Genomic DNA, 14630 nt, shown 5'->3' with positions numbered 1-14630 from the left:
TTTTAACTTTCATGCTTATTTGTTAATTAACAAAAAACTGATGGAAAAGATCAGCTCTACAGCAAAATATAGATGGGCAAACAAGGAGGATGAGGAAGAAAAACAGGATGAAGAGGAAAACGAGGATGAAGAAGAAAACTAAAGATATAGATATTTTTTGTTAGTTAGTTTTTGTAAGTCTGTGAGAGCTATTTTCTGTTAAATTTGGATTGCTAATATTGCAGAGGTATTTTTTTTAGTTATTTATTATTTTTCTAATACAGAAGAGACATTATTTATATCATTATTTCATTCGTTATTTTTGAAACTTGCCATAATAAAACATGTTGAGTAGCCTCTGAGAAGCCTGAATTTGTGTCTTTGGTTATGGATAGTATTTTGTAATATAACAATTTTCTATCCATACAGAGGAGGCATAGGCCTACTTTAAATGTATTGAAATTATAAGGCATCTTTGAGTAAATTTCGAGTATCATTTGAGGATCTCATTGCCGGGCCGAGTGTCCTGTTTTTTGGTAATCAAAATGGTCACCCTAACTTACTATGAATGTACTAGTGAATATACCAAATAGTTAATGTGTAAGTTACACCTGTGGCCGGTTGCATAAACTTAGCCATCTAGTTTGACCAACTAGCACTTAGTTAGGGCTAATCAGTCTTACTTTTCTGATTAGACTGATCTACCTTTTTATGTAACTGACTTTACAAAGTTAGTACCAGTCTTGAAGAAAAAAATAGATGACTTTAAGTTTAAGACTACTGTAGTCTAAGCAGTTTATGCAACTGGCCACTGGTAAGAGCTGGTAATTCCTATGTAATGATTATGTATAAGGATGCACTTTATTTTACAGTCCTATTTCCATGTACTTACTATGAATCTACTAGTGAATATACCAGTTAGTTAATGTGTAAGTTACACCTGGTAAGAGCTGGTAATTCCTATGTAATGATTATGTACTGTACAAGGATGCACTTTATTTTACAGTCCTATTTCCATACTTACTATGAATGTACTAGTGAATATGCCAGTTAGTTAATGTGTAAGTTTTTGTCCGTAAGTACTACGTAGTTACCATGTACATACCATTAGTAAGTACAGTAATGTGTCTGTTAGTTACCATATACGGACACTATAAGTATGCACCTGTTATTACCCAACATTTGTCATAGGTACAAAGTAATTACCATGTATGTACCATTGAAAAGTACAGCAGTGTTTTTTATTAGTTTCCATGTACATACATGTCAGGTTAGTACCTTGTTTTACCACTCTTTTACCTGTATGTACAGCATAATTACTATATTTGTACCAGGAAAGTACACGTACTGTAAAATAAAGTGCTACCGATTTTTTTGTAAGTCTCTTTTGCTGACTAAAGCTGCATTTCTTTGATTTGAAAATACTATAAAAGCAGAAATATTGTGAAATAGTATTACAATTTCAGCATCATTACTCCAGTCTTCAATGTCACATGATCCTTCAGAAATCATTCTAATATGATTTGGTGCTCAAGAAACATTTATTATCAACGTTGAAAAAAGTTGTGCTGCTTAATATTTTTGTGGAAACTATGATACATTTTGTTCAGGATTCTTTAGTAAATAAAGGTATTAACCCCAATTTTTTATTTTAATTACATTTTAGTTGCTTTTGCTACTTTTTGACTTTTTTCCCCTCTCTATTTCATCAAAACAACAGCAAGTGCTAATGACATTACAAGGGAAAATTAGAAACCTTGCGTCTTTACTGCCTTTCACCTCAAACTCTCAAAACACCTACCACCAAAATACCACCACAGAACTTATATGTTTACTGTTGTATGCTGAGGCCACAGCAAGCTCATTCTGCTTATGGCAAAACACAGCAGCACTGCACTGACACAGGAGTTTACCCATAAACAGAAGGCCATTGCCAGTGAGAGGAGTCTTGTCTGCATAACAAAAACGACAAAGAAACAAAACAGCTTCTTTTAATAATGCAGGAGACTGCTGAGAAATTGAAATGTATCTCATGTTACAAACTTGATTATACAAAAAAGGCTTTCACACTTTTTCATTCCTTAAAAAGTTGTGTTTTAGTACTAATGGTCAAGGTACTTCAAATAACACAATAGAATTACCATGCTACATATCCAAATTTGTTTGTGTACCATGTCCAAAAACATTTTTAATGATATATCAACATTAAAACAGAATAGCTACATTAAAATGTTGATTATATAAAACAAGGAATGTATGCATCTTACACTATATCTTCTCTCAAACTCTGATATTTAGCATACGCAACCATTCTGTTTTTGAGTCAGCTGGACTCTCTTATGGCCCATAGAGAGATATAAAGTGCCATCATCTTTTAGCAATATTGAAGAACCCATCTGATGTGAAACCTGTTAATGAGTGAAATAGCTTAACGCAGAAATAGTACAATCTTCATCACATATGACATAAAAATAATAACAGCAGTATTGCTATCTTATGGGAGTGGGTGGAGAAGTACACAATCTCAAAGGACATCTGTAGTGGCACATGTTTGCAGCTGACCCGATTGTTAACCTTTTGTCAGAGACTATCTGATTGTCCCCCGCCATTTTGTGGATCAGGTGCTTCACCAAGCCAGAGGCCCCAGGGTGGAAGCCGCCATCTTCATGTCACAAGGTGTGGAAAATGTGACTGAATAAGCCGAGGCAGTTTTTACTCTCTGGAAACACATTTAACTTTTTTTCCCAACCTGAGATTGTATCTCTACGGCTGATTAGCAAGGCTTGCTGTATGAATGTGCATCTTAATGAACTCTCAGATTTCCAATTTTGGAATTTATCAAATTCTGTTAAGAGTTGTTCATTTGCGTGCCCTTCATTGTTCAAATGACCAGAATACACATGTATTTGATGTCTCCTGGATTTGTGATTGTGAATACTTTCAGTATCTTTTTCGATTTGTCTGAATATACAGTACTGTTAAAAAGTTTGGGGTCAGCAGTTTGAAATTAATACTTTTATTCAGCAAGGACACATTAAATTAATCAAAAGTGACAGTAAAGACATTAATGTTACAAAAGCATAAAATAAATGGTTATTTTGAACTTTCCATTCAGTAAAGAGTGCTAAAAAATGTATTTCTATAAAAATATTAGGCAGCACAACTGTTTTCAACATTGATATTTATAAGAAAAGTTTCTTGAGCATCAAATCAAAAAATCAGTTGTAATTTTAATATTATTTCACAATATTACTGTTTTTAAATTATAAAAAAATCTAATTAAAAATCAAATAAATGCAGCTTTAATGAGCATAAGAGATTTCTTTCAAAAACATTTTTTTTAAATCGTACCATCCCCAAACTTTTGAACAATGAAAGTCCTTGTACACCACCATCACCACAGACTATACATGTTTCAAGGTTTTTTTTAATTCATTTTTGAGGAAAAAAAAAATGAAAAATCAAAATATGACATTGCGGACAGCCATAATTTTATGGCAACTAAAGAATTAGAATCTACCCACCACACAAACAACCTTGGTTCAATATTAGTGCATGCTCCAAATTTTGTTGTTACAATACTGAATTATTAACCAATTTTATACTCATTTGTTGTCTGAATTAACATTAGGAGCGCTAAAAATTTGTAACATCAACCACTTGCGGTTCATACCACTTTTTGAATACAGATTCCACGTCACAATGTTGCTTCCATGTTGATTCCATGTTGGACAAATGTTGCTGAATCTATGTAAATAAGTTTCTGTCTAGCGGTAATGTGCTGGAGGTCATTTTATCAGTCCAACATCTCTACTGAAAAGAAAAAAATATGCTTTGGATATGACAGAAATCTACAAACCAAAATTTTTAAACAAGCTATGTACAAATTCTTGGGCAGAGTATAAAAAGATCCAATGGTAAAACATAGCAACAATATATGATACATTAAATAAAGATTTCATGTCTGAAAATATCAACCTTGCATTTCTGCTTTAGTCTTGATACAATTGTCTGATATATTAAGATCATTCATGTGTTGGTGCTCCATGAATTCCGAGGTCTCTTCCATGATCTGGCCAGGAATGTGGAAGTCGACAGATGGCCTGTGGAGCTCAGTGGAGAGAGGATTGTCTTCTTCCTGTTGAGGGATGGATATGCTTTGGGAATTCCTTGGCCGCATATTGCAACCGGTGCCCTGAAGAAACTGGAGAAAGTTCTCCTCGATAGAAGCCTCTCGACTGGGCAGCTGCTCTTCCTCACCGGGACGCCTCCACTTGAAAACGTAGGCCAGGTTCCTGGCCAGCTCTTCCCTGATCTGCCGATTCAGACAGCCGTAGAAAAACGGGTTGGATGTGAAGCAGAAGTACCCAATCCAGGTGAACACGTCCTCTAGCTGGGCCATGCGTGCAAGGGATTCGAGAGAGGACGGCATGACGGCGCAGTACATGTGGAAGGAGAAATAAGGCAGCCAGCACCCAAGAAACTGACCTCCTACAGCGACTAGGACCACCGCAGCCTTGCCCCCACTAAAAGTCCTCTGAGGGGTGGTCCGAGCTCCACTGAGGCTGGCCGCCATGCTCGATCGGCTGCTCAGAGACTCAGAGCGTGGCCGAGGAGTCTCCATCCATGTGGGGACCGGGCCTTGCTGCATGGCGGCTACCCTGGCCACCTTAAACATGTTGCAGTACACCACAAAGATGATAAGCACTGGACACAGGAAGTACATGAGCGTAAAAAGGACCATGAACACCAGCTGTTGGGGCCCTCCGTCCATCCAGTGGAGCGAGCAGCACTTTGGTTCAGCAATTTTTCCCATAACTTTCCCCAGTGCCGGTCCCATCTCCTCTCTTTCAAGCGCCCAGCCGAGTAAAGGGAATGCGGACATGAGGATGGCTTTGATCCATATTCCAATCAAAACCGAAACCACCAGCCCCACGGTCATTTTCACCTCATAGCGCATGGGATGAACGACGTAGTAGTATCTCTCGACATTGATGGCTGAGATAGTGAGGATAGCAGCACTGATCAGTCCCACACTTAGACAAAGGTAAGCCTGACACAGAGCCTTGTTGAAAAAGCCCTGACCCGACAGCATACCCAGAGGCATTAAAACCAGGGCCGCGATGAGATCCACCAGGCAGAGATGGAAGACAAACACAAATTTGCGTAGTCGCGGCGTCCTGGCAATGACGGTGATGATGGCTAGGTTGCCCACTATAGCCAGTATGTCCATCAGGAGCATGGTGCACAGGGCGAGCGTCTGATGGAGGTGTCCATTTCTGGGCTCACTCAGTCCTGAGGCGTTAGGCTGGGTTGCGTTCGGACGCCAAGAGGTGGCGTGGGTGATGTTCCACAGTGTGTTGTAGGTGGTTGTATGCTCCATGAGAGGATGGAATAAGGATTGTGGGCGGAGGTGATTTTCATGGGACTATCACCCATCCTCCCCTGCTGAAGAGTGGGATCCAGCAGTACCGTTCAATGATGAGGTTCTGTTGACGTTACGGCATGCTGGTAAAGGTCGGACTCTGGAGTTGGGGACATCCAGTTTCATCTTCAAATATTCACCAATGAAGTTCCTGGCACTCCATTGTGCTTAAAGTCCAGAAGCTCTAAATGAGACATGATGGAACTGTGGAAAGAGACAATAATATTAGCAAGCAACTTTTGAGGAATAATCCAACTTAAGTTTAAGTTTGCAGTCAGAATTGAATGTTGTAATATAAAAAGGATGTGTACAGTGAAATAATGGCAAGAAAACGTGTCTTTCTGTTGAGCTGTAAAAAATAACATGATCCAATTCACAAACAATGACTCAAATGAACTCTTTCGATTTAGTGAATAATAAAACATGCAGCTCAACTAGTGTAGTTTGATTTACAAACAAATTACTCTTACGAGCCAGTCCTTTTAATATATGATTTAAAAAGAATAACAAATAGTTTGTTATTCTGTTTTATACAACAGTTCTTTCTGGTTCACGAATCTGATTGGCTGAGACCTGTGCAATATTCTCCTAGTATCACCATTAGTACCATTTCACCGTTTGTATCACTCTGCTTGTGGTACTCTTTACTCTTGGTTTTGACGATTTTGCGGATGCGAGCTCCAGGCAGCAGAGAACAGCTTCATCTCAGTAACTTCATCTTAAGTAGACAGTGGTTAAAAATATAATTAACTTGGGGTTATATCAAACGGGTAATCTTTGGTCTTATTAATCTATTACTTGTTCCAGAGCAAAATTATTTGTGTGCGTCCCTTTAAATGCAAATGAGCTGCTCCCTGCCCACTTTCCAGATGAGGGCAGAGATTTAACAACATGCACTTTGGTTGCTCAACAACAACAAAGCTGGAGAATCTCACGCAGCCAAAATGATGATTGTCAGTAAGGGTGTTCAGCCTTACCATGTTCAAACCAGAGTCGGAGACTGATGGTGAAACTCAGGAAGACGTTACAACTTATAGAATGCATCTGGACATTTCTGAACGGTTAGTGGATAAATTTATGTAGTTGCTGTGGAGTTGATTCAACTCATCGACTAGCATGTGCCGTCATGTTAATCTTTTGTGCATATCCAGCGCTGAATTGACCCTCATTTGTGTAAAATGACGGCATGGCAACAACACTCTACTACAACAACTCTTCCTCTTCTCTAAAGCAGCCCAACATGACCTCACCCCTTTGTTGCATGTTCTCGGGGGCAGGGTTTATGTAAATTTTAGGGTGAGTGATGTCACTAACCCGGGAAGATGCTCGTCTATACCAGCCATTTGTTGTAGTCCTTAAAAAGTAATTTCTGTAAAAGAAAATAACTCCTTTTGCATTGAACTTTTGAGCGTCGTAACTTTGCAGATGTTGTTTATGCTTGAAAAACAACATTACACATTAACTAAAGTTAAAAAAGTGAAATCATAATGAATTAAATATGAAAATTAAATTTCATAACTTTATATTTAGGCTATATTTAACTGTACTGTATTGCTTCTTTTGTACATTTGACTGAATTGTTTGCTTGTGTTTATGTCTTTTATAATGGATATTGTTGTTAATTTAAATATTGTTCAATAAATATTATTTTATATAAATAATATGTTGTATTTGGTATTGAGAAATGGTCCTTCAATAGTATCAGTCAGAACAAAGTTGTTCCTCTGTGGACATTTTATAATGGATCTAATATTATAGACATCAACCGAAGAATGAATGCTAAATCAGATGCAGGTACTTGTTTAGTCAATCTCTCTCTCATACTCTACATAAGTTTCAATGAAGCGACTCCACGTTCCTTCATTACTAGTTTTGAAGTGACGTATTAGAATTGTAACGGAGGCTTGGGCTCAACTGTTAAACTGTCAACTTGAGATTTGAATCCATGGAGGAAGGAAGTAGCTCTACACAAAAGAGGCTTTTTAAAGACACTAAGTTGTTATTCTTATTTATTAAAAACGTGTGCTGTCAAACTGTTGTATAAATGCAGTATCAAACTCATAGTCGTGTGATATGGCTGTATATCAGCGTGCTGTGATTTCTCGGCCTGCAGCCTCGTGCCTAATCATACAGCCATATCGCACAGCTACTCATGTATATTGCTCATTTAATTAGTCTGATGCATCCTTCACTAAATGAACTTGAGTGTCATCAACTCAGAATCCATCAGAGCAGTTACTGCAACAACTATAAGTTATCATTGCAAGTTGTATTGTATTATCATCATGAAATTTATCAATAATGAAATTTGTGTTGATACCCAGCACTAAATGTACTTTCCTGTCTGCTTCACACAAACATACATGTATAATCACACCCTTTCAATGTCTTTAAACTTTACCAATCATGTGGTCTGTTTATGGTCATAACTATTTCTCATCATTCGCATCATTTCTTAACTTTACGATATCATATTTTACCGTAAAAACACTGGACCAGCTTTGTTTTTTCCTACAGCATCAATCCATCCAGTTTTCCCTGAGGGCACAAACTCTCCCTTGTGACACAATGTGGTCAGTGTTATGACAAGATCTCAAAAGATTCTCCACTTCAGCTATAAACTGTTGTTTTAGGACATTTCTGTAAGCATAGAGACTTTGTTTTCTGCCCAAGGCTTATGACCACAATGATCTCATGGTTAACTGTAGTGAAGGGATGGGGCTGTTCTGTACCTGGAAGGTATTGCAACTGTGGTTTGGCCAGACAAAAAACAATTACAGTTGCATGATTATCCACATGACTATGATGCGCTTGATTGTGATGATAATATTGATAACGTTTTAGCCGTCTCCTCTTTTTTTTTTTTTTTGGTGCTTTAGAAATTTTAAGAAGTTGGCAAGAAAAATACTACTCAAAGCAGGAGAGTGTTTAGAGTTAAAAAGATAGTTCACCCAAAATTAAAATAGTCATCATTTACTCACTCTCATGTTGTTCCAAACCTTGTATGACTTTCTTTCTTCTGTGGAGCACAAAATAAAAAAATATCTTGAAGAATGTTTCAACTGTTTTTGTCTAATAGACCCCATGACTTTCATTATATAGATAAAAATACTGAGACATTTTTAAAAATGTCTTCTTTGTGTTACACAGGGAAAAAAAGTAATGCATGTTTTGAACAACATGAAGGTACGTAAATAACACCAAATTTGTCATTTTTGCGTGAACTCTTTAAGTGAAAACAACGCAGACTAATTACTAAAAAATACTACAACAACGATCAAGGGACATAATAGTGATTGGTGAACTCCGTAACTTTCCAGAAAACTTCCTGGTATTGAATCTGTTGTTTACATAACTAGGCCACAATCATTAGGATACTACTAGGGCAGGATTTCTCCACTTTCTCCACTAGGGCAATCTACCACTTTTAAAAATGAATACCAGACATGAACTGTGTAATTTGTTGCTAAAACACTTCTTTCTTTCACAGTTAAATGTGCAGAACCAAACATAAGTAAAACATTGGTAGATTGAATTCACTGAAAAATGTAAACATTGTCTGTCTCTCTTTCACAACATAGACTATGTTTATATGCTCATGCAGTCATAATTGAACTACAGCAGGTTTTTGAGAAGTTGAGCTATGTCTTCCTTTGTCTGACCAAGAATACTGGTCATGATACAAAGCGTAAGGATTAACACACATGAAAAATCATCTCTATCTTCAGAGCAAGTGCACAATGCCAAGGCTAATTTAAGTCACATTAACATGCTTACACTACCATTCACTTTTTTTTTTTTTTTAAAGAAGTCCTGTATGCTCACCAAGGCTACATTTATTTGATCCAAAATACAGTGATTATTATTATTTATTTATTTTTAAATATTGTTTCAATTTAAAACATTTGTTTTTTCTATTTTAAAACTTAATTTACTGTATTCCTGTTTTGGCTAATTTTGTAACACTATAAATGTCTTTACGGTCACTTTTGATAAATTTAATGCATCCTTGCTGAACAAAAGTATTAATTTTTTGAAAAAATTGCCACACATTTTTGAATAGTAGCGTACATTAGTGTTGTAGTATTTAAGAGACCATTTTTTGAAGCTCTTGGTCTTGTCTTGGTCTCGGCCGCATTTGATCTCGGTCTTGTCTCGGGAAAGGACTTGGGATTTTATTTCAAGACCGGTCAAGACCACAACTGCAGGGATATCGCTAAATTGCCGATTTCTTTGTTAACATCGTTAATTTGATTGGATGTAAAACTTCAAGCTTCAGATGCAATCCATAACTTATTTCTAATTTCATTTATTTTGTTACTGTTGTGCTGGGTCAGAAATCAACAAGAGATTGTGTCAAAAATGTCATCAAAATGAATACAAATGCCAACACATTTCAAGATATAATTGCAAAAAAAAAATACTTGTACAAAATCTTGATATTTATATTATAACATATGATATAATTAAGTAATATCACAAGAAAGAGGGCTGTTTTCACAAATATGAGCACTATTGCAAATGTGATATTGTTTTTTTTTTCTGTTACAAATGTTCAATAAACAAAGTTTTATTTTTAAAACATTAATCTCAACAGTATTTATGCATTTGTAATTGTACCAATTCAGAAGCAACTTCTGTTCCACCTCTGTACACTGTAAAAAACAATAAGTAAAATGTACTTTTGCACGAATATTAAGTAAATTTCAAATATGGAATTAAGTAACTCTACTTAACTAAGTTAAGTAAAATTAACAACGAAAATAAAGTAATTTTGACTTGGCCAGTAAAAGGTTGAGTAATTTCTACTTAGTTGAAGTTTCTTGCAATACATTTCACTCAAACAATGTAACACTGAATTAAACCATGCTTTTAAAGAGTATGCTTTACTTAGAAACATCTAAATAAATAATACAATACATATTGTGTAAAAATGATATCTACATATTAGAAATAACACGGCACTTGAACACAGAGACCTTAATACTTGGTTCACAATACACAATGACAGTAACATTTGATGGATCGTTTTTCAGTGTGAATGTGGCATTTTGAGTAGAAAATGAACTCCAAATGTCACAAAATGGTAAGTTGCTAAACATAACCACAAAAGCAATGATAAAACAGTGTAAAAACAGTTGGAAAACATCGAAAAATCGACCTCATTAACTATTCAAAGCCCAGTGCATGATGGGAACACCAGTATCAGAAAAGTTGAGTAGTTTTACTTAATTTTATAATGTTCATATTTACGCTTTAATTTCTACAAGCTTAAACCGAGTACTAATATAAAATTTACTTAGTTGTTTAAATTCTTGCCTGAACTAACTTTTTAATGTAAAAATTAATTTGTTTTTTTGTAGTATTTACTTCACCATAAAGTCATTTTTACAGTGTAGTGTAAAGATGAATTTTGTTGTTAGTGATTTCAATTGATTGGTAACAGCTCTAAATAGTGTCTTATTATTCTAATTATCATTATTGTTTAAAAATAAGACATTTCTCAGGCAGTAAATGTGGATCTTTCAGATGAATTTGAGGAGTGCTAGTCTTGATTCTGTCTCGACTTGCTTTGGTCTTGGTCTTGTCTTGGTCTCGACACACTGGTCTTGGTCTCGGTTTAGGTGTTCTTGACTACAACACTAGTGTACGACAAAACTGATCTACAATAATATTATCATGGCCTGTTAGACCGACTACACAATTGCTTAGACAAATTGTTTTAGTCTGACCGAAACTAAACTTTTAAAGTAAACATAAATTCCTTTTGCCATTTTATTGACGGTAGTGGTGCACACTTCACCTTTAAAGAGCTGTTTTTACATCTGGCCCTTAAAAAGTCACTTTCATTGGTATAGCTTAATGTATTCAGATTGAGTCATTATCTGAATCATAAAAGCAGTTAATTTAGATTTAGATTTTTTAGATTATCTGACAAGCTTTGCCTTTATTTTACAGTCACTACATAGCACTACAGAGAAATACCCATTTGTTGTCTCAAGAGCTGTGATCTAGAAACCACATATTCATTATCCATGTCATGACATACTGTAGATAATCAACATGAAAAATATTTTTCTATGATGCTATCATAATGCACATGATGAGAAACATACTGTAAACACACAATTCAGTGTTTGGTGTATTTGATTCGTTTGTTTGGTTGTGGGTGTGTAAAGGATTTTAAAAATGACAGTGAGGATCATAAAGCCCTGAAGCACCTGTGCTTTCTATAGGAAAGGATTCAGATTAGCGTTCATGTTCTTAAATGCATCTGCAGGGCCGAGATGAAGCTGTAGGAACCCAAATGCATTTTAAAATGGTCGACTTTCTGTGAACCCTCCTGCACTTTGTGAGACAAGAATCTGCGAGCAACTAACAATCTCAGGGACTGCCAACTGAGAAACATATGACCCCATAATATGCACATGACTCAGTACTTACTGCGATGAAAACTAGCTCTGTTGTTCAGAAACCTTGTGTTTCCCCCCCTCCCTTCTTCTTCTTCTTTCCCCCTCAGGGTGACCAATGCTGGCACTTTACAACTAATAGCCCACACTTATAAACATGATGTCTGCTGTCATCACCTATAGTCCACTATCACACCCATAAGTGCCGAGTTTATTGTCTGCTACCAAACAGTTCCCATAATCCCCTGAGGTGAGCTGATTCAGTGCTACGTTACACATATGTCATGTATGTCAACACCTTCATTCAAGGCCACCGCTGGTTTAGATTCCTACGAAACAAACATCGATACAAGCCTGGTGATGGAGCCTAAAGCCTACAAAGCAAGACCTGAGAAATGACTAACCGCAAGACTGAGATCTTAAAAACCATTTCCAACTTGTCCGTCTGGAAATACTACAGCATATGCATGTCGTCCACGATGCACAAGTTTAAACATCGGTGTGGAGGTGCAGAGTTAAAGGAACCGTGGCTCCATGAGATGTAGATGAGGAGAACGTACCTGTAGTGGAGAGGGTCCAGCAGCAAGGATCTCCTCTTCAGCTTCCAGGGTTAGTGTCGCGCGACAGTGAGAGAGAGATAAAAAGAGGGGAAGAGAGAGAGCGAGAAAGCTAGAGAGAGAGGTACCCAACACCCCTCCTCACCTGGCCCTTTCATCTCTCCGCCCCTCACCCTTTCACCCGCCCACACGCATGTACACACACATTCACACAAACACACAGAGAGAGAGAGAGATATCGCCCCCTCCCCCGTCAGCGATGCTTCAGGCGGGCGGCTGGTCCAGGTGGTCAGGCTGATGTTCACGCTGCCGAGAAGACAGAAAGATAACAAAAAGCACTGTCTCTTTAGGCGGCGCCGTGCGAAACCCGCTCTCGCCCCTCTTCTGACACACACACATCCACACAAACACACATAAACATGTGCTCTCCCACACACACGCACAGGGCAACTGCAGAGCAGAATGGAGAGGAGACAGGGATGCAGGCAGGCAGGCAGGCAACCTTCCTAGCATCACCAGGTCCTAGTGCCCTCCCGTTCCCTCCGTGAACGTCCACAGGCTCACAGGCGCATACGTTCGCACACATGAGCTGCGGTATGGGTCATGTCAGGTTCTTGGGATCCATGGGTGGGGGGGGCAAGAAAATAGAAATACACTCACTTTTTCTCATTCAATCTCTTCCAGTTAGGCCTGGGTTGATCTCTGTGTCCAATCCGTTAAAAGCCCTCTCATGAGACCCTGATTATTGTTTGTTTGAGGTTGCAAAGTCTGCCAAGGCACAAAGGGACTACGAGAAAAGATCAGCGGTTATGTTGTTTTGGTGATGCCAAGAACACACAGAAAATGATTCTGAAGCTAAGACAGGTGTGTGCAGAGATTTAAAAGTTTCAATATTTGAATTTTAATGGAAATCTTATATGAGGATTGTATTCAGAATTAAGGGGGCAAATAATAAGGGAAAAATGTGAATCACAAAAATAGCTAAAATTAAAAAAGCTAAATAAATTACATTTTAATTAGAGAATTTCTTTTCTTTTTTTTTAAATAAAACATAATGCAAAATGCAGTTTCATGGTAGGCAATTACATTCTGGATATGTAGGCTACACATTTCCCTTGGTGCAACACTTCAATTTCAGTTTATTTTAGAATGTTATGACATTTTAATAGTTGTCTTTAAATTTCACTTGTTGGATTTTTTGTGGCAAACTTGTAATTAATGTGCAGAAAATTTATGGCAAGCAAAACTTAACTGCATGTGAGATCACAGTAACTTTGCAGCCATATTTGCCTGAATGCTGTGTTACTGTAAGGGATTCCATATACCTTTTTGAGCTAAAATCTATAGCTTCGCATCTTTTTTTTTTTGCATCTGCACAGCTTTGCATTTTTAAAGGATGCACAGGAGTCATCTAGGACACACGATACTGTATAAACATGATGAGCGCTATCACTAAAACAGCTACACCACTGGACAAAAATCTCACATCGCATATGGAGATGTCTTACTGAAAGAATGAATGACTCATTTATTTATTTTAGTAAAGCGGACAAACTGTAGATCCAAATAAACAAATTCCTGATGCATCGTTTTCCTCATAGTTATTAGCATCAGATCAACAATGCCTAATTGCTAACATATGTTCAATGGTTAAAAAACAAAATCGCAAGCATTCACTGAAATCTAACACAGATTGAAGTTTTGGATATAACTCAAAAAAAAGAAGTTTTTTCTTGCCTTTTTAAGGTGTGGTCACATTTAAGAAATTTCACAGGCAAAAACAAAAGTACACTGCTACACTATTGACAATAGACAATGTATGAAGCACAGCTCACACAGAACGCACTTTCAAATCAAGCAGCTTTCTGTTGGACAACACAGCAAATCCACATGATCAACTTTAACCCCTTGTAAAATCTTCACATGAAATTCACGATGGTGTGGACTGGATTTCTATTTAAATGACTGGATATCACACATTAAAATTAGCAGAACAAATGTGTGACCACACGTTTAAATGTATCGTCATCGCTCATGACAAAAAGTTCAGTAATGACATAAATTTACATTTTTAAATCAAGTTTTAGAATAAGCTAACCTTATTTAATAAAAAAAATGTTCTACATCAAAAAGTATACAACATTCTCAAAATGAATGCTTTGTTTTGTTAAATTTTGTTAAAAATTGTTTTAAGCTATGTAAGGACTACAGATGATTTGCGAAGCATGTAAACTGATGTCTTTTTTTGTAGTCGTTATC

At 36.9% G+C, this 14630-nt stretch overlaps 1 protein-coding gene across 1 annotated transcript in view; it reads right to left on the bottom strand.

Moving 5' to 3' along the window:
* Positions 1–3952: 3952 nt before the first annotated feature.
* The window catches only part of gpr61 (G protein-coupled receptor 61), a 54062-nt gene continuing 43384 nt past the window's right edge, over positions 3953–14630 (bottom strand). Inside the window, exon 2 of the mRNA XM_067393803.1 lies at positions 3953–5608. Within this exon, the coding sequence (XP_067249904.1) occupies positions 3953–5362 (1410 nt within the window). The 5' untranslated portion in view covers positions 5363–5608. The remainder of the gene's footprint in view (positions 5609–14630) is intronic.

This window comes from Chanodichthys erythropterus, chromosome 9, assembly GCF_024489055.1.
Source record: "Chanodichthys erythropterus isolate Z2021 chromosome 9, ASM2448905v1, whole genome shotgun sequence".
NCBI classification, from domain to species: domain Eukaryota; kingdom Metazoa; phylum Chordata; class Actinopteri; order Cypriniformes; family Xenocyprididae; genus Chanodichthys; species Chanodichthys erythropterus.
This window is presented reverse-complemented; position numbering and strand designations above follow the sequence as displayed.